The sequence below is a fragment of the Anguilla rostrata genome, chromosome 12, assembly GCF_018555375.3.
Source record: "Anguilla rostrata isolate EN2019 chromosome 12, ASM1855537v3, whole genome shotgun sequence".
Taxonomy (NCBI): Eukaryota; Metazoa; Chordata; class Actinopteri; order Anguilliformes; family Anguillidae; genus Anguilla; species Anguilla rostrata.
Window position 1 is genome coordinate 11,417,617 of NC_057944.1, and position 27,371 is coordinate 11,444,987.

At 41.9% G+C, this 27,371-nt stretch overlaps 1 protein-coding gene across 3 annotated transcripts in view; it reads right to left on the reverse strand.

The window, feature by feature from the left end:
* The window catches only part of LOC135236004 (protein CEPU-1-like), a 258,438-nt gene extending 232,494 nt beyond the window's left edge, over positions 1 to 25,944 (reverse strand). For all 3 annotated transcript variants that reach the window (XM_064302123.1, XM_064302122.1, XM_064302121.1), the window contains exon 1: positions 25,737 to 25,944. In XM_064302123.1, the coding sequence (XP_064158193.1) occupies positions 25,737 to 25,797 (61 nt within the window). In that variant the 5' untranslated portion in view covers positions 25,798 to 25,944. The remainder of the gene's footprint in view (positions 1 to 25,736) is intronic.
* Positions 25,945 to 27,371: the final 1,427 nt, after the last annotated feature.

The following is a 27,371-nucleotide window of genomic DNA, read 5'->3' on the forward strand; positions in this document are numbered from 1 at the left end:
AGATGCAGCAGGAGCACGGGATCTTTTTTTTCTCTGATGGATAAATTATGGATCTTATCTGTAATCGGGGGGGGGGGGGGGAGGGCCTGTCCTTTTTCGCACAGAGACACAGGCACGCTCGCACTCGCACCTCAAAGGCAGGCTCCAGGGCTCTCACTGGGGGGAAAATGGCAGGGAAGGGAAAGATGTTTAAAAAACCGGAGAGGAGATTTAGCGCTGACGCCGGCAGTATCTGCGCAAGGTCCTGCGGTCTCTTCCCGTGTGTCAGACGCTATTAAGCCAGCGGTTCATCCCACCCAAACTCCCGTCGCAAAATTCAGAGCAAAGCAAATGTGTGGGGGCTGACAGAGTGACAGGTTAGCACAGCGTTCGCCTGATGAGACTGCACAGGCAGCGAACCGTTTATTGAGTGTTTGCTAGTCGCGCAGAGCTTTCGTAAAAGGTAAAGCAGTCTAAATCTATTATACACAGGTGGAAAGGAAACCATAACTTAAAAATTCAATTGCAACAGCTTTAAGAAATATGGAAATACAAATGAATTAACAAAACTGGGGATTTGAAAAACAACAAACATTTTCTGTCGCTCATTGAAATAGGTGATGAAAAAAAATATTTAACAATAAATTCTTAATATAAGGGCAATTAAGAATGTCTAGCAGTGTTTTGTAACTTCACCTTTTTCTTTCTTTTTTTTAGAATTATGGACCTCTAACATACACGAGATGTCAGTTTATGTTAAAATATACCATTGACAAATGTTAGTATTTGTCTGAACACTTTACCTGAAATAATCTTTTTAACCTCTCATTAGACCCTTTAAATAGTTTTTTTTTTACACTCGATCAACATGTTTTTGGCCTGAAAGCATCCCATCATTTGCTATGGCTCAGTACACACATCTGCATATACTGACATATGCTGAGTCATACGGCATTTCTGCCAAGATCAGGCACTGTTTTATGGATAAAACTGTTTATATGAACAAAATTGCAAAACTTTTTTTTTTTTTTCAATTAATTCCAGGTATCAAGTTAATTTTTATGACATTAATTATGACTAGGAACAAACATCTGTGTACATTTACAACGAGCTCCATAAGGCTGAGGACAAAGACATGGTTTTGTATCTATATCTATAGAATCTATTCTGGATTCTGAAAAGTATCTATAGAAACTTCATGCACTCTCACATTTTGACTCTTTGCAACACGACCATACGCTACCATGTATGTAGCGTAGGAGCATGACTTTGTGAAGTACACACATATCAAATGTGAATAAAGTTTTTCAAAATGGAAAATTTTTACTTATGGGAAATTCTGTTTGATCCATGAAAGCAAAATACTTTTTTGTAAATGAGAAATTCAAAGTTTCTTATGTGTGGCTGATTAACTATAGAAAGTAACATGGTGGGTTGGGGAGTGTTAAATGGTGACTTTGTGTCAAGGAAGGCTATTGTATTGAATGTTAATGAATGTGGGCTTATAGTCACAGTACGTTCGGGACTGTAGGCTATGTTTGCGAGGGATATTTCTCACACCTATGGTGCTATACTCAATATGTAGTGCCATGTTATAGAAAATATGATTTCAACATTTTATACATTGCCATACAACCTAATAGCCTACTTGTTTTAGAATGATGTTTTGAATTGTATATGGTAATAATTTCCAGTGAAGGTTACATGCATTATAATACCAAGTATTAATGTTTGAATTTGTAGAAAGCCTGAAAAGACAGGAAATTAAATTGCTCAGCCCCAATGCTAACATCAGCCTGCTTTCCATAAAGGTATAACAGTACAGATCTTTGACAACTGCTACAGCCTTGCATATGTTTACTGTACTTCAAGCAACATGTACTCACCACTGGGCAGATTGCTTATTGATTCAAACTTTCTCTCAAAGAGACTAATTCTTACTCTCAGAGTAGTGTTCTGTACAGCGTATTGGAAATTTCAGACAGGCATTTGAATAAAACACCCTAAACCCTGATTATAGCATTTCCTTATCTTGAAAATGTGACGAGCCTTTAGCTTGGTTATAAGCAAAAACAAAGCCTTTTACGGCTGTAGTTATTTGGCCACGTTCATTTATATTTTCAGGTTTCAGCAGAATACCGAATCAAGCATCAAGAACTTGGCAGAAACTAAAATGGATGTTCAAACCCAAATAAACAAATAAATAAAGAATCTAAATAAAGAATAGCTCTAATGTATCGCTGTGTGGCTGTGATCAGAGGACTCATACTGTAAAACTGGATTTCTGCCATGGTTATACATATACATATACATGCTTTGAAATCATCACCCAGTAAGGTCAACAAACGCAGCTAAATTTGGAAGTTGGTAGGTATGTCTGAGAATTTCAAGAGTCAACTGTGTGAGTGGGAACCTTCTGTACGGTGCAACACAGGAAGTGGTACAACTCCATATAGCCTTACCAAAAAACTGAAATGTGTAACATTTCCACTTCGTAAAAACAGAAATAGATAAACATTATAAATACACTAAAGAAAAACTGATCTATAATTGGAATGAGGGTTGGAAGTTTGGGATTTCAAAAGATGACAACACCAGGAGGCGAAATGGCCTGTGGTACACTACATGGTCAGAAGTATGTGGACACCTGACATCCTACATCTCATCCAAACTTATGGGCATTAATATGGAGCCGGTCCATCCTTTGCTGCTATAACAATCTCCACTCTTCTGGGAAGGCTTTATACGAGATGTCTGAACATTTCTGCAGGGATTTGCTTCCATTCCACCAGAAGAGCATTAGTGAGGTTGGGCACTGATTAGGCGATTAAGCCTGGCTCAGTCGACCCTCCAAAAGATCACAAAGGTGTTGGATGTGGTTGAGGTCAGGGCTCTGTGCAGGCCAGTCAAGTTCTTCCACAGCGTTCTTTGCAAAGACATTTCTATATGGACCTCGCTATGTGCCTGGGGGCACTGTCATGCTGAAACAGGAAACAGCCTTCTCCAAACTGTAGGGGAAGCACAGAATGTCTAGAATATGATTGTATGCTGTAGCATTAAGATTTGGCTTCACTGTAACTATGGGACCAAGCCCAAACCAAGAAAAACAGCCCCAGATCAAGGGGTTTCCAGATACTTTTGGTCATATTGTGTACTTCATAATGAAAGTCAAATACTACACCACGTGTAAATGCTAATGCATTCATTTTGGCAGATGCAGTCTGCAATTTGCTTTAGTACTTAAAATTCATATCAGGTGTCATTCTGTCAGAGAGGGGGAAAAAAATGTTTTGCTTTAATCTTCGTTCATGTAGTTTGCATGTAATAAGGCACATCAAGCCAATAGCTGAATGGGTCTTTTCAGCCTGAGAGGTTTCAATGACCCATACTACTGTTCTCAGGAGGGCTAGCCCCGCTGAGTCAGTTCTGTCCCTTTCCTCTGGCTTACAGACGTTTCTGTGGCAAGGTCTTAGCCTGAGCTATCAATTGTTTCACTAGCATATTTCATATAGTGGAATGCTACACCCCAGAGAATGTCTTGGGTGAGTTAGCAATGTTTCCCATCTTCTTCATCCAGAAGTTACAGTAATTCTCCAATGCATGGATACACCAAGAGAAACAGCAACACAATTTTTTAAAAATTTATTTTTAGCTACCCTTGTTCCCATTGCACAATGAATGCATTCACTCTTCTAGAGAAGAAAACACTATTCCACTCACTGGGATATTACACTGAATTCCCTCTGCAACTGCCAGGTATACACAAATCAGTGTAGAGATAGAGTAAACTTTCTGTTACAGTGCATCTGAATCATTCCATGTGAAAGGTGGTATTTGACCAAAACAGAAAATATGTGTCAATGCCTTGAATTCTCCCTTATATATACGGTCATCAGCAATCAAGTATTCTGTAGTGCAAGTGAGAATCGTAATTGTAAACTGAAAATCTTACTCATATGTATGAGGCATTCTTAGCATCATGAGCACAAATTTGAGCTTTTTGTCCAGGATGATAAAATCCTACTATTATGTGAATGAATGAATGATTGAACGAATGAGGAAAAAAAGCTCTTAATGCCCTATGCATATTTATTTTAGCCTAGCCATACACATCCTTCTACACTTATGTTACATAATTATTTTAGAATACATTTTATGTGTACCTGAATATATGTATGGCAAAACTGCAGAGAATGGCCACTATTGACTAGTATCCCATTTTCAGTACTGTACTATTTATAGTACGCATGCTTTGCTATTTATTTATTGAGTAGCCTTTGTTGATACGCAATGCATTTCAGATTGAAGCTGGGAAGTCAACACTCAAAAGCTATTTGTTTGATCCACAACATTGCATAAGAATGTGCCCCCAGTGTAACATTTCTGTCTAAGAGTAAAATTGACTTTGGGACTCTTGATGATCAAATATGAAATATTAACATCATTCTACATATTATCATCTATTAATTTTTAAACACTCTCAATTTAGGCAAATGCAATCAAGGTCTCAGGCCTCAATGTGGATCACACGAAGGAAAACAATGAAGATGAGCATGTACAAATTCCTTGTATGTTCCGCAAGCAAAGCAGCCATTCTTGTGGCCGTTTTTTACAAACAGATGGAAACAAAGAGAGAGTGACATTGACCAAGTGAATAAATAAATAATATTCTTACAGAAGTCAAGTTCAAACTCAGCATGGTGCTTTGGGAAAGACACACATTACCTTTCCCACACAAAGGATCAATACCATAGTACACACTGCAGCTGAGAACAGGCTTTACTCTAAAAACAAATTATTTATCTTCTAAAGAAGGTAACAAAGCTTTCTCTGAAAATATTTTTCACACAGAACTGCTCAGCGAAAGATCATCGATTCAGTAAATCCATGAATGGCTTCATACTACTTTGTATGGGGTTATTGTGGTATGTATTAACCATCAGTGACAGTACAAGAAATCCGCTGCATTGCAATATAGAATTATGTCAGTCTAACCATTTGCATCAGTCCCTATGTGCATATCCCAGCGTGCACTGGGCGAGAGGCAGGAATACACCCTGGACAGGCCGCCAATCTATCACAGGGCACACACACCATGCACTCACACACTCATACCTATGGGCAATTTAGAGTCTCCAATTAGCCTACCTGCATGTCTTTGTACTGTGGGAGGAAACCGGAGGACCCGGAGGAAACCCACGCGGACACAGAGAGAACATGCAAACTCCACACAGAAAGGCCCTGGCTGGATTTGAACCCAGGACATTCTTGCTGTGAGGCGTTGCTACCTACCCGTTTGTCTGTATGTTTGTTTGTTTGTCTGTTTATTTATTTATTAACGATAACGACCTGTCAGCCACAGTGTGCCATTTTTATAACTAAGGGTATTTTAACTGCATCTCTATTGTGTTTCACATGTTCAGTACCTTCCACTCTGGATGCTATGCAATTTCTGTTAAATATACCAACACAATAACCACGCCTTCTTTCTAGACAAATATCATTATTTTTAGTAACTTTGTTGGACAAGCTATATATTAAAAGTACTGAACATCCTCGACTGTCAAGAAAATCACGTTTTTAAAATACTGAGAAAACAGCTGACACAAAACCATAAGGAATGTTTAAGATTAATGAGAAATATTCCATTTTATATTGACTGAGAGGAACCATTAAGATGGCTACTCAGGCGTTGAACATTTAATTACAAGGATCCGCTAAGCTTTAATGACATCCAGTAAGTAGCACAGAATCCACAATGAGGCAACACTGAGATTTTCAAACAATTTCACAAAAAATAAAAAATAAAAATTGGGAGAAACTTATTCTTGCAGCAAAGCATCATTTTTCATTTAGATTTGGTTGCCTAAACATACATCACACTTCAAAAATAATAAAATAAAAAAACTGAAGAACATGAACTCAACAAAACAGAACAATGTTTGAGCACAGCTGTTGAGCATGAATTAATAATTGTCTCAAGAATATGCTTTATAAGACAAAACGGCTCCTGTGCCTGTAATAATCTTCATCAAAAATATATCAATCTGTAGCTGTTCATCAAGGGGTTTATCAATATTGGCTAAATCTTAGCTACCCTGGGATCCCATTACAGACAGCAGCCCAGTGCGATGGCTGCATACAGTCACTAGGTTCTGCTAGTCACAGTATGAGACGGAAGAGACGAAAATGTAAGGAGGTTATGTTTAATACGCATATCTCATCGTACAGTTATTCTCTGGAGTCTCAGTGCCAGTAAAAAAAAAAAATACAGTTCTCAAGTTCAGCCCTTTATCTCAAAACCCCAAGTTGAAAAAGGGAGTGTTAACTTTCTTTCCCCGAACTCTCCCGCTGCTGAGATTTTTTTTCTGAGCGGTGCAGACGGTTTTCCATAAATAGATCGCCTTGCGCAGACTATCACAATTGGTCTTGCGCGTTGACAGTCTTCCTTTCACATTACAGTGTGACTGTTCCGCGCGGCACCTCGCCCGGTGCCTTAATGAGAAAGAACAACCTCGCTCCACAGACATCGATTTAAAATAAAAATCTACATGTATTTATCAGACCTGGTTGGAAATGAAGGGAATTACTGAGCCGAGTATTTTCTTTTTAAATCTTAGAGAAGGTCAGCGAGTGGGGGGGAAAGAAAAAATCTATTTGAGATTAGAATATGAGTAAAATTTATACCTACTTAACTGAGGCTTAAAGAGAGACTAGACATAATTAACCTACCTGATTGAAAGTAATATCTATCAGCAGGGTTCTGGGTTCCTCCCAAAGGAGGCCTGTATGACAACGGCACCGTATCAAAAGAACAATCCTGGAAGTGGAGCCCTGCAGAGCTTATAACATTTATTTGAGGTTTTATTTATTTGAACATTTATTTTTTTTAAATGCTCCCTCATAGCACACCGAACCAGTTGGAGTTAGCTTTGAATGAGCAACTGTTTTAAGCCCGTAACCGCAGCTCACAGACCTGTCAATGGCAGTAACAGTTTTGAGTACCCCCCGCCCTGGCTTTCAGTTAAGCACTTAGACTCACAATACACTTCTGCTCCTTAAGTGTGTGTTTCATGCCTTCTCAGTAATTGCTCTGTTATGCCTAGAGCACCCACAGAACCACGGTGGAGTCTTTTGAAAGCAGGATCCCCGGCAAAACTGATTTCAGTAGGACAAAAAACTATATGAAATATAATACATCCAAATTTATTTGGTTTGTTGGCACATGTTTTACATACACGTTCTTGGAGTATGACAGAAGATAGGATGCATGTGTTATTTAACAGTTTTTGTGAGCTAGACATGCTATGTTCTCCAAAATACCGCGCATTCCATCACATTTTTGGTATTGCAGTCCATTATAGGTGTCTTTACAGCATTCAACCCAGTAGTGCAGACTTTTAGACCCAGCTTCCTGTGTCACTGTCATTGACAGCATGGTGAGTTCTTTTTTTTTTTAGAAGCCCAGCATGGGTGAAGCTACAATGAGCGGCACTGGCTTGTTTTCAACCCGTAGAACGATTTTGCTCTCCGTGGTAAAGCGCAACATTCGGATCAGTTATGTGGTTACAAATACCGCACAGTAGCTCCATCAATTAGGCGCAACACCAAGCCTTACTCCTCTATTACTACATGTTTGGCCAGCAGAAAACAGGGAATGCATTTGTGAAATACAGGATCAGTGAGGAACTTTATATCTACTTGCAGGCTAGCTCAGTGCTCATTCAGCCGGCTCTTTAAAGTCTTTAGCTGCTTCATTCTTCTCTTATTTGCTTTGCTATTTGGCGTGTCCTTCCCAGTCGAAGCATCTGAGGCGGTTAGCACTTTCTCGCTGCTGCTAATAATGTTGGGAGGATGACTTGGGTCACTGATTTAGCGCGAGCGAAAGAGGCTCAGGGTGGCTGGCTTGTCAGATGGCTTAGTGCGGGAGGATGAAAAGGTGTTTGCCCTTATCCTCTTCAGCAAAGACAGGGGCCAGTGAGCCTAACACAGGAATAACTGCTTTTGTGTGTTTTTTTTTTCAGCGCACAGCACTTGCTATTTTTCTCTTTCTTCTTCTCCAGGTTGTGAATACCTGCTTGCATATCTGTCCTGGCTGAAGAAGAAACAAATTCTAAAAATCCAGCCAGGAGGTATCCTGTGTCTCATTTTTCACAGGTATAAGGACCATCCATTGGTCTGCAATGGAGTCAAAGATCAACCTCCAATTTTAGGACATTTTACTTAAGTTACATAACCATGGTCATATTAAACTGTTTGTTGTTTCTGGAACCAGTTCTCAGTTCAGTCATTAGGAAAAAGGGACCAGGAACACTCTTAGCAGTGTTAATTCTTGCCTTCCTGCTGATGCGATTCCGTGGTGCCCATGTGACCAGCTAAGGAAATATAACCTGAGCCCCATAATGCCTTTTAAGAGCCCACTATCCAATTACAAGGAGCTGCCCGTCCTCCCAAAAGGAGCAAGAGGAGAGCTAAATGCTAATTGCTTTTGCACTCACACCTACGCTGGCCCTCAGTCTCATAACGTGATGTGGGCTCTGCTCGTTGTGCGAATTAGAACAGGGTTGGAGATGATGACGCAGAGAATCCCAGTCCTAACTGACATCTCCCTGGTTACTCTTCCAACAGCGATGCGGACGAGCTGACACATGAAACTTAATTGCAAGATCTTAGGCTTTTATCAAGTCTTTAAAACTATGCCTCTTGGCCCCAGATATCCATCTCCTGAGTTTGTAGCTGACGACAGTGGACGGCACGGACAGAGAGCTCTCTGGGTTCAGCTAATACCAGCAGCGAGGGCACAGTCTAGTAGGCTGCCTTGTTTTTTTTGTCTTGAAAAGCAGAGTCATACTCGGAGAGATACTAAAAGCCGAAGGTTTTATCGCATTCTCCATGCGTTGCTTGTCATGTGAGCAACCGCAGGCTTCGCCTTTCTGCATAAGGATGAGTTTATTTCCCTAAACTATAATTTTATCCCCCCTAGCCCCCACAAGTCATTCTATCAACTTTTAAAAAGACTTATAAAATATAAAGCATGCTAGAATATGAGAAAAAATATCTTCGTAGGCAACACATCTTAACACTAAATGTGTTCAGCTTCGACCATCAACACGCAGGCAAGTAAACGCACGCTGAAAGTGAGATCGACTTAAGTCACCTAAAAACACAGCAGTCATTGGTCAGGTTCTGTACTTCAGACCTCAGCTTGACTGCACACCTCAGTGCCTGATTTAAAAACCAAATTTATCATTAAATTGAATTTAAATTAAATCACATTTCATTAAATTAAAATGAACAGGCTTACATTCGATTCGCCTCAAATTAAAACGTAATTCAAATCAAAACAGTCAAATTAATAAACGCTTTAGCCTCGAGGTTAATGAACAGGCACGGCCCAGAGAGCGCATCTCCGGTAGCCGATGTGAAATGTGCAAATGTTCACCGGTTTCTGCTCATGACAAACGCCTGTTCAAATAACTGCGCTCGATAATCCATAAAAAGCTGAGGCGGGATGAATTCGGCTGAACTCTCCGCCACCTCTCCCACCTCCGCCCCTCCCCCGGGGGACTGGAAATTGCTCTAGACCCAGCGGAAAAAAAAATATCCAGCGAGACGGGTTTCGCATTTTACTTAACGCGCATTCCTCGTCAATAACCCTGTTTATCGATGTCAGAAGAGGAGAAGAATCTACTCCTTCGGCCGCCGCCCGCGGCGCACGCTAGGGAAACGGCTCGGAAGCGAGAGGCGGCAGTGTCACGGCTTCCTGCGAGTCCGCGATGGAAACACAGTTATTGAGGTTTAATCGGAGCCCTTTCGCTATAACGCGCACAGACTGTTTACCAATCCTGTGTTCCTGCTGGTCTATCAGCGGTCTCCAATTTTCTCCTTCTCGGTTACAGTCTAAACATTTTTTAGAAGCCTGTGATCATCTGTTGAAGATTTTAAGAGCACAGCCAGATTTCTCACCACGATATTTCCCCCCCCGCCCCAGGGAGAAAAGCGAGACCAATGGGTAGTTTACGACCGAGCATCTCACCTCCAAACGTAATGCTCTACAACGGCAGAATGACTCCAAGCTGATGAATATTTTATCGCTAATCTTTTCAAATGTATTCCTGGAATACGCTTTTTGAAATTATCGCCCTGGGAGTGCATCGGGGGGTCTATGCGGTCACGGTTACGCTTTAAGTTTTGCTGAAACTGCCTCCGTTCGATAGCGCCGGGCCGTCTTAAAGTAAGCGGTGAGGAGCGTGTCCAATGGGAAGGGGGGGTGGGGGAGAGACTTCATAGGTTAGAAAGTAAGCTGCTTACACACATGGAATGGCATGGTGGCCCTCCTGACAGCATTCAAATGTGACATTGATTCAGAACGAAGGGGGTTTAATGAAAAGGGAGGAAGTCTGCTTTTTCACGGACGTCTCTAATAGGTGCCCTTTCTCCAATTTGTGCTAAAATTAAGTCGTCCCGAATAACTACCCGCCGATTCATTACACCGCCGGTTCCGATCTCAAAAAAGCGGGTCCTTTGAGGCGGCGCGTCACTGTCAAAGGGACCGGCGACGCCGCTGTTTCGGCGTGAGCGTGTGGCTCTTACTGCACGCGTGTGTATTAACATGGACAGGACGCGGGAGGGCCGCGCGTTGAATATTCATAGGGCCGCCTGTCTGTATGCAGAGCTCGGTTCGGAGAGACAGCTGACGGCTCCCACAAGGCCCCGCAGTCTCCTCCCCCCCCCCCCCCCGGCGCCCGTTTTGTACTATTTTAATCAGCGAATCACGTGCCTCGGCTGCGATAAGTGACAGCGTCGAATGAGATTTCTGAGCTCTTCTCCGTGCGCGGGCAGACTGATGACCTGCCAGGTACATATTAATCACAGACGGAGCAATTAGGGGCCCCGTCCGCCCCGTCTCCGAAAGGGCTGGGAGGGGCCGACCCGCCCATCTGCTCAATCCTTCCCGCGCTGACGCTCGCCCCGTCCCGCAGGCCCTCACCCCGGGTCGAGCTGCGCGGGACCAGCGCTGTGACTGAACACGCGCGCGTGTGGGTCGGAGAGGTAAAGACGCACAGATCATCCGCTCCGCTGCTCCAGGATCAGGCCCTGAGCACAAGGCAGCAGGAGAGTTTAGAGCGGCAGCAAAGACTGCATGCTAACCCATTCACATGCATGCGCACAATGTTTTCTAACACACAGGACGTGATGTTAAAATCCAAAGTGCCACATTTCACACGTAGCAGTTAATTACCTGAAGGTTTATAATAGCAAGTACACACCTTAGTTTACTTGACCAGTTTATCAATAAACACTGCACGATTTTGCATATTTACCTTGTTATATGCAATTTCGCCAGTGCATAAACATGGTGAAATTGCAAAAAGATTGAATTAGAGGCACGGTATTCAGTCATCATCTACTTCACGAATGTAAATCCGTCCATGGTTAGCGCTGCGTGTGTAGCTGCTGCTGTCTGCTGTCACAGCGTAATAATAATATGTGTGCACAATGTACTCCATATGACAAATAAACCGCGGGCTTGTGAAGATGCTATCTCATTGAGACAGCCACAGACAGAATACAGTCTTTTATGAATATGAATGAATGGAAACACGCTGGATAGGCATCCGTATTTATGTTAATAATTGTAAAGAATGTAATGGAGGACATGCTGAAGTCAAGCTAATAATTAATATTCATATGTTAAACGTGTATGCTTTCTCCTTTTCCTCTGTTTTCCTCTTAACTGCAGAGACTGAATGTTTAAAAAAAGGATATTAAAATAAAAATGGCAATGTTCCAAGTCCAACAGCGGCAGTCTCCATTATGGCTCAAAATGATCGACGTGGCTAATCTCCTACTGTACCTGCCATGCCCGAAGGCAAAATAATACAGTGAAACCGAGAAATCATCCACAGTGACACCCGTGCGGGAGTGTCAGCCCGCTGCATGCTGGGATAGACCGAGGCACAGTCTGGAGAGGGGAGCCTTTCCGCGGGCGACCGAAGCGGTCCGCCGCGACGCGCCACGGCTCGTCCTCTCCCGGCAGGGGTCGGGCGGGCTTAAGCCGGCATGGCTAACTGCATTAGTTCCTCCCAACAGCACAGCGACTAGCGGCTGTCATCGGCCAGAGCCTCTCCTCCAATCAGCTTTCTCCCTCGCAGGGCTGCACTAACAGCAAGGCGCACAACAGACAAAGTACTCACAGGCTCACAGATTTTTTTTTATTTTCGTTGTTTTTAAGACGACGCGACACCAAAGTTCCTCAGCCGGCAGATGAACGGTGACACACAGGAGTGGAGGTAGCGGGGACGCGCACAATGAGATGGTACAGCGTGGGCGATGTGTTGTGTAAGAGGAAACGCTGCACCAGCGGCAGGTTGAGGAAAGGATGCAAGCAAGATTCACTGCGCAAGACGAGATGGACAGAAAGATGGGCTTTAAATAGAGGAGACCTTACAGTGGGGAGCCTGAGGGACTGATATTGGACAACTGACAGATGGAAACAGAAATGTTCTATTTCTCTTAGCCTGTCCAATTTGGAAGAAGGTCTATACCAGCATTAAAAAGTATTATTATTATTATTATTATTATTATTATTATTATTATTATTATTAATATTAATGATAATAATAATAATTAGACAGGGCCGTGTCATTAAACTCATAGTACTTAATAGAGCACTAAAAAAAATTGAGCAAAAGTTATGTAAATTTTCCAAATGTAGGTGTAGCTAGGCTGACTGCTTAGTGGCAACAGTAACAGTTCCAGCCCAGAACAGCAGGGCAGAGAGCCAGTCACTGGTGAGAGCAGTAGTATTCTCGGGGCTTAGGCATGATGAATTAGCAAGCAGGATTAATTCTGGAGGAAGACAGCAGATGTCAGATTTCACTGGCCTATAATTCATCCTTTCTTCTCAAGAACTCCTGGGGTAAAGAAAAAAAAGAAGAAGACAGCACTCCCCAAAAACCTTCAGCAGATTTAAGAGGACGTGGACCTCATCCTCGACGTACTGGAATAAGGCCATATGCTGCCTGTTGCAGAGAAATCAAGACGGCTATAAACCAGCATGACGTTGCACCTCCCGCCTTTCAGATACCAGCATTGGAGAATGAACAAGAACCCTGTCAGCCTGGGGTACTTCTGCAATATCTGAATAAGTTACGCGTTCAACATGATTCTTCACCACAGAAACGTGCAAAAATTGTATCCAAGTGGCAATCAGCCAATCAATCAGTCAACCACTAAACAAATGGATGAATAAATAAATAAATACAAGGGGTGGGTGGTATAAAAAGTATATCAGTAGAAATATAGGTAAAAATTTATATGTGCCAAGATATTTATTTGGTTATATCATCTATACCCGTAGAAAATGGATTTTGATAGTTAGAGTTTCCGCGCAAAGATTTTGGTCAGAATACAGGACTCAACAGTAATGAATGCCCGCTGGCCCAGGGCTACTACTATTGGTTCAGGCCAGTTGATTGATTCGTCACTTGCCCAACTGGGCCAGTACTCTCAGTAAGTCAAGTGTGGTAAAAAAAAAAAAAATACAATATAACCATCCTGAAACTATGCTACAGCTTGATCTTTTCTGTACTGACACTAGATTACAAATAACAAATTCATATTCAATGGCTGGATTCTGCTTTTACAGAGAAAAAAGCCAAACACAGGGGGAAAAAATATGCTGAATTCTATGAACACAGATATTCCAAGGTCTTTGATACAAAAGGGCGATGACCCAGACTTGAACCACAACAAAATAATTAAGCCTGTTTCTTTGACCCAACTGTCTTTCGGCCTGACATTTGTGTTGTTTATCGATCAGAATATTTACACAGTTGCTGGTAGCATTGTGAGATTCAGAGAAAGCGAATGAAAAGTTGAAAACAAGATGTCATGCTCTGGCAAGCTCTTTATATTATTAGCCTGTGTGGCAGGAATTCATTTTGATCAGAATGCCAAAACATTGTATCTTTATTCATCCAGATTCTATCACAAGTGTCACAATAAAATTAAGGATGCCATACTTTTATTGTCTTATTATTGTGAGTTGGCATATCATAGCAAAATAATTATTTTCATCAGAACGCAGTGGATTGGTGTAAAACAAATACAGATTTTGAAATGCTCCACGGTCCAGAGATTCCATTGGCAGCATTCCATTGGCTAGCGTGACCACTGTGTCCTCTCGCTACTGAAACTTGCCTATCAATCAACTAACATTACAGCTTTATCATTCATTCATTCTCGTACCAACACTTGCACACGCCTAATTAACCTAAACTTGATCATTCATAAATATCTGTCCCGACTAAAGTCTCAATTGGTTTGAGATATTTACTCGTAAGATAAAACATCCATTTACTGAAGTAACATTGAAACGATTATTATGTCTGCTGTAATTGTTTTTCCCTCAGTTAAACTGCAAGTGTCTCACCTCGAAATTCAGAACACTCAGGCAAAGAAGTCATCCACAATTTCACGGGGGCGACTGGCAGATTCATGTTTTATAAAGGACTTTTAAACCAGCACTGCAGAATGGCGTTTTGACACTTTTTCAAGCGAATAGTAAGTATAATCTCCTCTAAAAAGTGATTATATTTATTTTGGCAGCTGGACCAATGTAAATATACCAGGGGCAAGCAGAACGCCAACGAAAAAATCCTTAATGTCGAGCCCAGGAAAATACAGTGTTCACACCGATTGCAACGCTGCTTGCTAACCCTTGCGGTTGTTACTTCAGGCAATGTGACTGAGTCTCCAATAAAAACACATGGGTGTACGCTTCCCCAAGCAGTCACTAGCCATGAGTCTTCTATTCCTTTTAAAGCATGTTCTGTTGAAATTAGGAGGAACAAATATATACCAGGATATATATTGTTACCTTTGAAAATTCCAAATATATCTGTGCACACATGCATACGTACATACATACATACATACATACATGAATATAGGCAACAGGCAATAGCTAATCTACCAGAGAGACCAATGCCTACTCTGCCATTAAGTTACAGGTGTACACTTTGGCAGAATATCTGTAATCGAAGATCAGAATAGCACATACCACATTCCTACCCTGCAATATACCTAGAATGATACATTCTCAAACCACAACCACTATCAAACCAAAAAGATTAATCTCAAAAGGTGGCCAGTGTAAAGCCATAGATTCAAGCAATGGAAGGAGATATTTTAACATCCCATGGGATCAGGAAAATGAAGGAATTCCAGTACACAGACGTTCCAACACAGGAATTCCAAAACAGAAAAAAGACATTTCTGACCACTGCATCACAGTACACATTAGTGTATTTACAGTCATCTTAAACTACTTTCACGACATCCAAGCGTTCTATGTTAAGAATTTTAGTGCTATGGTAAATGGTAAATGGACTGCATTTATATAGCGCTTTTATCCAAAGCGCTTTACAATTGATGCCTCTCATTCGCCAGAGCAGTTAGGGGTTAGGGGTTAGGTGTCTTGCTCAAGGACACTTCGACATGCCGAGGGCGGGGTTTGAACCGGCAACCCTTCGACTGCCAGACAATCGGTCTTACCTCCTGAGCTATGTCGCCCCTATAAAAGCATGAGTACTGGTGTGACCGTGTGGTGTGATGCGGCATCAGACAGGGCTTCTCTCAGCACAAGCGTCTTTTCAGACCCCAGACGTCACTGCCTAGTCTGCACAGACAGCGGTGAGCAGAGCATGAGCTGTGACCGAGCAGCCTAATAATGTATAAAACTACCTTTAGCGTGAAAAAGTACTTTAGCCCAATCATCACCAGAGTACTGTGCAGCACTGCGCTCACACGTGTAAGTGCTGCAGCACCCTGGACAGCGCTGGCCTAACTCAGAGGAAGCATTGCTGCATGGTCCTGACGCACAGGAGTACTGCAGCACCGCTGAGAGCGCTGGCCTTACTTAGTGCGGTCCTGCAACACCACGGACAGCGCCGTCCTCACTCACTAGTGTCCTGCAGCACCATGGACAGTACTCTCCTTCACTCACAATTGCACTGCAGCACCACGGACAGCTCTCTCCTTGCAGCCATTACAGCAGCTGCACCTCATCAATAATGTGAGCAACTGCAGTGCGTGACCCGACCAGTGGCGCTGCGTAAAGGCTCCTCTGGGAGAGGGTGTTCTGGGCTAAGCTGTGCAGATGTGGGTTTTTCAGATTCTAGCAGTTTCGAACAGGGGCAGCACGTGGCTATCCTTTCCAGTCTTTTCTGCAGCCGCTCTGCCTATAGAAGCACATTTCCACAGGCCCCCAAGCCATTTCCTCTGGGGAGCTCACTCAGATCTGATTGTTTATTTATGTATTTATTTATTTGTATTTCATGTAAAACTGTGCTTATTTATGCTAGCGAGGGGAAAGAATGTAAAACTGTAAAACTTAAGTATTTCTGTCTCTTAGATTATCTACACTTGCCATATGGACTGACCGGCTCCGTTGTTACATTGTCAAAATATGCATGTCAAATTTTCTGGTTAACTGCCAGAACTGTCTAGGCATAATAAGAGGATAGTGTCATGGTTTCCTGTACCAAAAAAGATACCCAAAGGATCAAATCCTAAATCAGAAAAAAGGGTCCTAGACTGATCTTTCCACGACTTTGGCCGGAACTACTTGGGACGCGGCGCCCATGCTAGTAGATTACAGCTGCCACACAAGCCCCGGAGCGAGCACAAAGTGCCCGCTATGCCTAGCGTACCTGACCGGCAAGCTTCGCTCCCGCTACACAAACTCTCTGCGTCTGGTGTAATCCCGGCCTTAAGCGACCTGTGAAATTTCATAAAATATCCTCATCTGCACAGGCCCTCCAGAGCTTTCCATCAAAAAGGGCACGGCCAGAAGCTCATGGCCCAGAGTGTCGGACGGGTAGGGTTTGAAAGAGAGTAGCTCCGGTAAGCTCAGCTAAAGTGCAAGCCAGTCTGTGCCTTAAGCAATTACAACCAATGAGCATGACAAAGGACAAGGGGTTGTGACCATTTACACGAGTAAAAGAGTACTTTCTGGCAGTCTGAAATGCTTAGAGAAAAAAAAATGCAATTGGAAAATCTTCTCTTTTTTTGCAAAAACTAGGCACAATTTTTTTAAAAAGACATTTAAAAAATGCAAACGTCACTGTGTGTGTGTGTGTGCGCTCATGTGTATGCGTGTGCGTCTGTCTGCCTGTCTGTATGTGTGCACGCGTGCATGTGTGTATATGAGAGGTTGTTTAGGCCATAAATCATACTTCCTCTCTCACGCACCATCATACTCTCTCACAAACACCATTATACTCTCTCACAAACACCATTATACTCTCTCACAAACACCATCATACTATCTCACACACACCATTATACTCTCTCACAAACACCATTATACTCTCTCACACACACCATTTTACTCTCTCACAAACACCATTATACTCTCTCACAAACACCATCATACTATCTCACACACACCATTATACTCTCTCACACACACCATTATACTCCCTCACAAACACCATTATACTCTCTCACAAACACCATCATACTATCTCACACACACCATTATACTATCTCACACACACCATTATACTCTCCCACATTAACTCCACACACACCTCACACCATTATACTATCTCACACACACCATTATACTCTTTCACACACACCATCATACTCTCTCACAAACACCATTATACTCCCTCACAAACACCATTATACTCTCTCACAAAAACCATCATACTCTCTCACACACACCATTATACTCTTTCACACACACCAGGGCCTGCCCCCTCTCAGCAGCCCCTCCAGCTTTCAAATTGACAGGGAGCATCTAAATCAAGCTAGTTTTAATACCACTTTAAATTCAACTAGCTTTGTTAATACAATAGCAAGGTGTATGGTTCTGGAGAAGTGCCAAAACGTGTCAGAAGAGGCCAGTGGTGGCTATATCCTAACCAGCCAGCTACCATTCTAGCTATTGACTAGCCAGTAATCGAGGCCGTTGGTGGACATAATTACATAATTACATAATTACAAAAACAATTACATTGAAAAACCTGTAAAATCGCAGGTTTCAAGGCTTAAAGCACCTCTAGCATCCCACTACACATTTCTGTTTCACCTTCTTGAAACAGTGCTAAAAGCATCTCAGTTAAAATATTCCCGTTTCATTCCTGCATGTTTTTCAATGTAATTGTTTTACTTGATTTGTCTAGTAAAGAATACAATGGATGACAACTTTGCAAGCAATGTCAGGTTTATGTGAGATAGAAAACAGGTTGAGAACAGATTTGTATTTCATTTACCCAATTACTACTGCAATAAATTTCGGATAAACATTGTTATTGCTGCTGTTTCGACAGGTCACTGCCAGCGTGGTTTTTCCTATAGCATAATGGTAGTGAATTGCAATACTATCACATTTACCACACACTTGTTTTGTGAGTTGTTATTGGTGTTTGTGTTCTCAGCATTTTTGTTTTTATTCGCTTTCATTCCTGCAAGTTTTTCAATGTTATTGTTTTACATGATTTTTCTCATAAAGAACACAATGGGTGACAACTTCACAAGCAATGTCAGATTTATACGAGATGGAAAACTGGTTTTCCATCACATATAAACTGGAGATGGAGGTGCCGCTGAGAGGGGGCGGGTCTTGTCTGTGTAAAGGCTTTAAGCCAATCAGGAACTGATCATTTAAACTGCCTTCCGTTTCAATCAAACTATCATCCGTTTTTCAATGAAACTCTCATATACATACTAGTATTCTCTCACACATTCCACTATAGCCTCTCACACATACAATCATTCTCTCTCACGCATACTACTATTCTCGATGATGGTGTGTGTGAGAGAGTATAATGGTGTGTGTGAGAGAGTATAATGGTGTGTGAGAGTATAATGGTAGAGAATATAATGATGTGAGAGTATGTGAGAGGGTATAGTGCTGTGTGAGAGAGTATGATGGTGTATGTGAGAGGGTATGATGGTGTGTGTGAGAGAGTATGATGGTGTGTGTGAGAGGGTATGATGGTGTATGTGAGAGAGTATGATGGTGTGTGTGAGAGAGTATGATGGTGTGTGTGAGAGAGTATGATGATGTGTGCGAGAGAGTATAATGGTGTGTGTGAGAGGAAGTATAATGGTGTGTGAGAGTATAATGGTAGAGAATATAATGATGTATGTGAGAGGGTATAGTGCTGTGTGAGAGAGTATGATGGTGTGTGTGAGAGGGTATGATGGTGTATGTGAGAGGGTATGATGGTGTATGTGAGAGGGTATGATGGTGTGTGTGAGAGCATAATGGTGTGTGTGAGAGGAAGTATGATTTATGGCTTAAACAGCCTCTCATATGTGCACACACTGTGTATGTACTGCATACATACAGAAGCACGGAGTTGGCCTCTCCAGCTCTGAGAATCTGTCCTTGCAGGCCCATGGTTCTGTGGCTCTGCACCAGAGACACAAGACATTCCTCTTTCCAGGAATCAAGAAAGAGGTGAACAGCTTGCAGAACAGACACGAGCAAGAGGTGCCTCTGCGTTCGTTCCCACTCTATTCTCAGCTTTTCCTTTCACAGGGTGCATGTCACATGCACACTCCCCCTGACAAGTCTAATAACAGAGCTTGAAGTTAAGTTTGCTCTTTTTTTTTTCTTTTACCTTGATTGCACTATGGGAACTGAAATGGTGGCCACATTTTTACTGTTTTTACTGGCTCGGCACTGCCAGGTACTGCCTGCCTCGCAACACAGCACATGTGCCGATACACGAGGGGAAGCCAATCCTGAAAGTTTTTAAACAAAACAAATCAGATCAGAAAACATAATTTAGTACAACCGTTGTTTCTGTAAAGATTAAAGCAATGCAAAGAGGCTATACAATTCCAGCCAAGAACAAAAGCCTTTGAAGTAAAACGAGCTTGCACAAAAATACATCATAAACAAAGAACACGGTTATGAATCCTTACGCCCACTCTTCGGAAACATCATTTCAAAATAGCAGTCGTATTGTTCAGCTCAAATTGAATGATGCGTTGAAGTGACAATCACAGTGGATATGCAGGTCGTCACAAGGCAAGTTACAACGTAGTGCCGTGTCAATATTTTGAGCACAGCCCTAGCATTTACACTACCGGGTTTCTAGCATGCTGGAGAAAGGTTTAAAATACTAAGTCTTCGGTATTGATGTGCCTCGACAGAGCTAAAGATTTAGAAATTCTGTACCGTTTGTGAGTTCCACAGTCCCCGAGCCAGTCACGAGCAGGCTGGTTCTCTGGGGCCAGGTAATACCGCCACAGTCGCACGAATAAAGATTCTGAGCCCGTGCTGGCCCAGCGTTTTACACCCTTCCTCCCGTCCGGACTCCTGGGCCATTTCCGCTACGCTGTTAAATGCACACAGTGGCAGTTAACCGCCGTGTACAGCCAACAAATTCAGAACGGCGTAATGCATTTCCCTGTCCTGTTCTCAATTCGACCCGGCGGATTTTTGGGCGAGCAGCACGCTAAATGTTTATTGGCTGATTAATTAAAAGATACTGACATGTTGCCTGCACAGATGGGGCCAGGTAGAAGGCAAATCATTTAACAAAAACAGGAAAAAACCTTCAGGTAAGAAGTGAACATCTATTAAAGCAATATACAAAATACAAAAAATAAATGAGTACACTATAACTGAACAGGTAGCCCGCAAAGTCACAAATGCCTTATGCTTTATGTAGGCTATTACTTCTTACTGAATATAAGCAATGCTTGCACAGCCATCACATTGCACATGCAGCATAAGTGCAATAAAAGTGCATTTAATTATTTGTCCACACACTTGTAGTCCATATGTATTTTTTAAATGAAATTAGTAAATAAGAGTACGGCATCAACATTTCAGATCAAGACTACCACAACCACGCTAAAGTGATAAGCGACTAGCCAGCGCCCATATTTATCACTTGGAAAATAGGAAACCCCTCCGCCCATTTCATACAAAGGGACAGAGCGGTAATCTCACATCTGGCCAGCAACAAATATCAATGATTCACAGATATCAGCCGTATCTAATAACATGGTAACATGCGCAGTGAGGCGCTAGGGAAGTGTCACATTCAGAAGAATGAGGCCAAACCTCATTCCGTCCAATGAGGCTGAATCTTCCCGAGCTGAATAAGCACTACTTTAAAGAAGAAGGGGACCGGTCTTTCTTCGAAGCCTGTTAATGATACTGGAAGAACGGCCATTACTGTTCTACAGCGCAATCAGTGGACGTCGACCGTTTCCACAGAAAATGAGAGATTTCCACAGGGGGGAATGACGATCGTGCGCTATGATGTCAAGCTCAGGCTGATATGCTATTTATGTTTAGAATCCGAGTTATCTCTTTTTTTCTACCTTCTGTAGATATATGGTCATCTTTCAAATAACCATGACAACCGTGCTAAAATGACACTATGAAAGGGTAGAAATTACATTTTTAATTATATTCTCCTTTTTTATATGGCCCCAGAGTTCCACAATAAGTGCTACTCACAATTTTTATCCCCATTTTGACAGCACGTTGTTTTCCATTTTCATCTTTCCCTGCCAAATGTGAAATATATCATTTGTTATATGTTTTTCAAGCAATTGGAAACAAATTTGATCATGAATTTTTTAAGACCTCTTTGGAGACTTTTCAAAAGGAATCAATTGAAATGACAGCTCGTATATGAATGTTTCACAATCCAACTCATCCAACCCCCTGCCCCCCCGCTCCCCACTTCCTTCAGCCCTCCAAATGAGTGATGGATGCATGGATCATTGAGCCAAGATTATGCTACGATATGGGACCAAAGTGAGGCAAGATTATGCTACGATTTGGGACCAATGCTGTACTGGTCCAGTGATTTTTAGGCACTACAAAGGCAAAAACAAAAAAGACCAGCTGCAGCCTAGCATGCCACTGCACAAAGACTGAGCTTCTGTAGCATCAAACCTCCCATAGTTCATTCTGCCAGTCATTTTGACTAGAAGCATTAACTTTACCAGCCCAGTACAGTTGTGACAGCAGAATTCAGGTAACTACATTCTGTCTCCAGTTCCCCTCCCCCTGACTTAACTTCTGTCTCCTCATGTTCCACTGTTGTGTCACATTCCCTGGAATTATCACTTCCACTTTTAATCACTTTTGCAACTTCGGCTTTTTTAACTTGTGACAGCGTTGGTAGGCTAAATAGCAAACATGTCAGTCGTTCAGTTCAACACTTCTGTGTTCCAGAATGCTCTACTAAAAGTTGCACCCACTTCTGCGAGCCCTGTACTTAATCTTGAGCACATGACCATCTGGCCTGTCAACTACAACTTCAGCAGTCATCTTCCAGGTGCCCAAATTCATCAATTGTTTGGCAATCCACACAGATATGTCACTAACAATACCAATAGCGACCACGATGTGTTTATCAGAGCAAAACACTACAATGATGCCACTGCAGGTGTGGGTGAAGAGGAAAACAGGGACCCATAAACAGCAAGTGCTGTTTACCAGACCTGCCAACAGAGTAAAATAATATCCTACTGCTACATGGAATACCGATGCATTTAAAGTGTTTTGCACATCTCGGAACTTGTCTATAAACCACACAACCAAGATTACAAACGATTAGCATACGGAAGACAGCAGTGAGAGCACAATTTAAATTATGATTTAATGCAGGTTCTGATCACTGCAAATATAACCAATCGGAAAAAGTGGATGACTCAATGATATGCAATTTTTTAAAAACACGCACATGGGAAATTCAAGCACGAGGAGCAAATCCAACAACCAGCCAACTACACAAGGAGTACTTACCCCATACTGGCAATTTGCACATTCAAGAAAATGACTTTTTTCACATTTTGTTTTGCGAGCACAATTAATCACGGGCAATTTGAGAATAGCTGTAGCAGATACAGGTCCACTGCAGCCATACAGGATAAGCCGTCAATGCATTGAAACAAAATAACAGGAAAAAACTCACGGAATACTACAACCTCAATCAATTTAAAAATAAAACTATTCAGTCAACCAGCTTAAACATTTCTGAAGGCTGAAGTCAGCATGCTATTCCGGGCTTTGACATGAACAGCAGCTCAGTCACAAAATTACAAAAAGCACGCCAAGTACATGCAAAAATGTCTTTAGTTAAATGGGTTACAGCTTAAAAAAATATATATGTTTGTCTTGTCAGACAAATTCTGCAAGTGCCAAGGTAAGGGTATCTTTTGATGAGCAGGTTTTCACACAAAGAACATAGGACATAAAAAAGAGAGTAAAACAACTGACAATAAAGATTACATTTAATGACTAAATTTAGAGCACTGAACGTATTTACTTGTATCACATTCACAGGTGCCCCATTTTTTCACATATATGCCACAGCTGCAAACAGCTGGTTTTATTTTCCTAACAATATTTTTTAAAGACACAGAGAGGAATGCTTGGTGTAAACCCAACAAGCCCAACTCCTTACAGAAAAAAAAACTATTTCACTTGTTCTTGGTGAAGATTTCATTGCTGTATCGTCTGTGCCTCAAACATGTTCAGTGTCAACACTGTGCTGTTATTTCCTCTCCTCCACCTACTGTAATTATATGGTAACTGAATGATTAACTGACTGCTACAATTAAGTGAATCGTGACTGTTTTGACACACTGCTTGAAATGGAGGCTCCATCAACCCCTTTGTGATGGAGGACTGAAATGCCCTATCTTTTAAAGAGCATCACTGAATCAAGAAACTTGGAAGTGAGATCCGGTGAATAAATAAAATACAAAAAGTTGGCCGCTTTTCAGAAGACCGTGTTCATCTCGTGATTTCTGCTCTCACGAGGTACGGAAGATCCGTGGAATATGACGGGCTTAGGGATGGAAGGGATGTTTCAAAGGCCATCTGGTGTGAGCTTCTCGTCTTCCTGCGGAGGCTGCCTAACCGCTCTAAACTGCATCCTCGACCCGCACAATCGGATGCCAAGAAACATGTTGCTCTGAATTTCACTTTAATGACCGATAATTCCTGCCTTCGCGCCGAAGTAGGGAGGGCATGAAAAAGCTGCAGCCTCTAAAAAACGGACCTCGGGGGCACCGCATTCAGGCAACACAGCTCCCGGACCAGTTCCATTGCTGCCCTCTGGTGATATGGGTGAAAACGAGTCCGCATAAACTGTCCAGCATAAACCACTTGTGCAGTGGCTTTATGACCGTGCCCTAGTCTCGAACTCAAAAGCATTTCAGCGGAGGCTGATCTGCCAGACTTGACTTCACTTGATTAGTTTTTTTAGGTTGACCACCGCCACTAAAAAGCCCTGTCAGGCGGCTGACTTGTTGCAGTTTAACGTGATCCAATTTACAATTTTGTCCGCTCCTTGGCGCAATTCTTTAACGCTGTAAACGACAAGGGGTTAAAACGTGCAAGTACCGGATGAGATGCAAGACTGAGCACACATTTCCCTCACGTGTCTTATCATCAAGTGGCAATATATTACTGAACCACGAAAGAACAGAAGGCTGCGTAAGGAATAGGTTTATTTATTTATATATTATGGCTTTCATCACAGACTGCACACCACCGTAAATCAATGTAATTTTCTTTTCATTTTAGAATAATGATTTGATGTTTTCTCCCGTTCTCTGTTTTAATACACGTCCCCGCGCAATGTTGAAAAATGCTTAACGGTCCAGCTACAGCACGTCATGTCATTATAATTATACCTATTGCGGTTGTAAAAGGCTCAAAAAAAGCATTGTTCAAAGAAGGGGTAATGCTATAATCTAAAAAAAATGTAATAAAATTTTAATTACAGAATTATACTGTGTGATATTATGGAAAATCATCGCCAATATTTGACGGCATACAACAAAGACACAATACAATACTTTGATAAACTTTAATAAAAGGGGAGGTAAACAATATCAAGGTCCTGGACAATCCGTTAGGAGCGAAAAACAACTACCCGCGCATTTCACAGCTGCGTTGCATTGCCCTCTACCAACTCGAGGTCAATGGACACCCACTTGCTAATTCTTATTTAAGAAAGGTTTAATGGATTATTAGCCGGTGACTAGCAACTATACACGATACAATATTGACGATGTCGGTCCTTTCATTTTAAGTTTAGAACAGCTGGACACATTTCAGCAAGGACAGACAATCCACTAACTAACTTTTTGTTATGACAGGCAGTTTTAAAATGCGTGAATTGCTCTTCTGTTCGGGGTTTCTGCAGAAAAAACGCAGTTCTGCACCATACATAAACCCTACAGCTCAGAGAGCTTGTGTATCGGCAAAAAATAAATAATAATAAATAAATAAATAAATAAACAAATCTGATAAACAATTGTTTATAGTTACGTCATGAAAATCAAGTACCAGGCACAGCCCGGTTAGCCTATTCGTCCCAATCCCTAGACACTACAGATGTGCATGCATAGGCTACAAACAGGCTACAGACGTTTAAAGAAATGTGGGGGAGATGTCAGCCCTTGTATTGCATTTTAAGAGACGCATTCAAACCACGGGCTTTGGCTAGCGTCCTTGAGTCGCAGTAAACGAATCACTTTGTTTATCTATCACTCCTAGAAAAGCACTTCAAACATTACGCAACAGAATTAGCGCGCGCTTAAAGTAGCGCAAGGCTAATAGTCACGTCACGTTTAAGGTAATTTCCCTTCATCCACAGAACTAATGAAGACATGAGTTTCCACAGGTAATGCACATTTCCCGTATTCCAAGCATCACAGAGAAAACTATTTTTATAAAAACATACCTTGTTGAAGCAGCAGAATAGCCATCCCGATCAGGATAACCCAGCACACCGGACTGTTCATGTCGATTCTATTGGTAGTTTGTCTCGAGCGAACGGGCTGTTTTGAAAACGCAGGTGGTGAATTTAAAATCCACAGTAAAGTACTACCGCGAAGCGCGCAGTTCCAATGATAAGTCCCAGTCTTCCCCGATGGAGAGAGGCAGTAGGAAAGTAGCAAGAATCCCTCTCTCAAAAGCGCCGGCTATTGGTTGCGTTTGATGATAGACTGACTAACGATAGGCTGGTTCGCAAGGCATTCAAAGAAGCTTTTGTCCAAAATAACACTGTGGCTTCATTATGGTAGATTCACCTAACCGTTTTTCATCACTCTTCTAAAGAAAATCAAAATTGATTCAGTTGAATGAAGAATTCATTTATTTGATTTTACCTCCAATAACTTATTTTCTCCCTGGTGGACGGGGGAGTTTTGAATTTCAGTTTGTTCAACGGAAATAACGGTTTGCCCCATACACCACAACACTACTGTAGACAGGACACTATGGCCTTGGCTTTGCCTGCTAACTTTTCCACCACTAGAAGTAGGCCTATGTCTTTCTGACTGTAAAATGGATAACTGGATAATTTATGGCCCAGGCTGCATGAACAGTAAAGCTTATTTAGCAAAGAAGTGATCTGACTTGAAGGTATGACACTTAATGAGAGCCTTTCAGTGTGGCTGAGGTATTCACTTCACCTGCTTCCTTGCACAAACAGCTTAATGGAAGGGGCATTAACCTTTAATGTGCTTGAAAGGTATTGTGGTGAAGGACCTCTTTTCTGCTTCAAACTCACATTCAGTGTATTAAGAACATTAAAGCGGCAGTTCCATTCTCTGCTTGGGAGTTATGGTAGTACCACTCCTGGTCCTGAAGAGTCTCGGGGTCTGCTGTCATTTGTTTTCACTTTAAAATCAGCCACCCATTCAAACCCAGTAAACCATGCGATGTGTGTTAACTGTGTAATCAACTGCTTTAGTCGATCAATAAAATGCTGCGTAACAACGAAATTCATTACATCTGTGGGTTGAGGACCTTTGGTGCTGCATAAGTTTTCGTTTTGTATCTAAGGGCGACATCTAAGACTTTGTTTACATCGCCTGGTAAAAGTGACCCAATTCTAATTGTTTGCTCACGTTGCACAGATCGGATATGTACTATGATCATGCAAACAGTAAAAAAGCACATCGAACTGGTATTTTCAGATCCGTTTTGGGCCACAGCCGCAAGCAGTGTCTGATCCATAACTGCAGCATCTGGGTGATTTAGCAAAAACTGCTGTCGCACGTCACCAAGGTGAGTATTAAGTGTTCTTGGTTGGGCCAGCCCCCACTATGAACGGTGCTATATAAATGCAATCAATTTCTCCACGAACATCATTTATTAGAATTTATTAGATTCCAGAGGTATTACACGTTGTTGGGCGCTAACCAAAAAAAAGTGTTTTAAAATCAAGAGGCAATGAAGCATGTACACACAAAATCTGTTAGAGTAGCGTAATTCAACTCTGAGCTCTAAGCGAAACAAAATAACACGGAGGTCTTTATAAAAGCCAACAGACGTTGTCACGGAGATTAATGCCCAAATGAGCACTGACCTC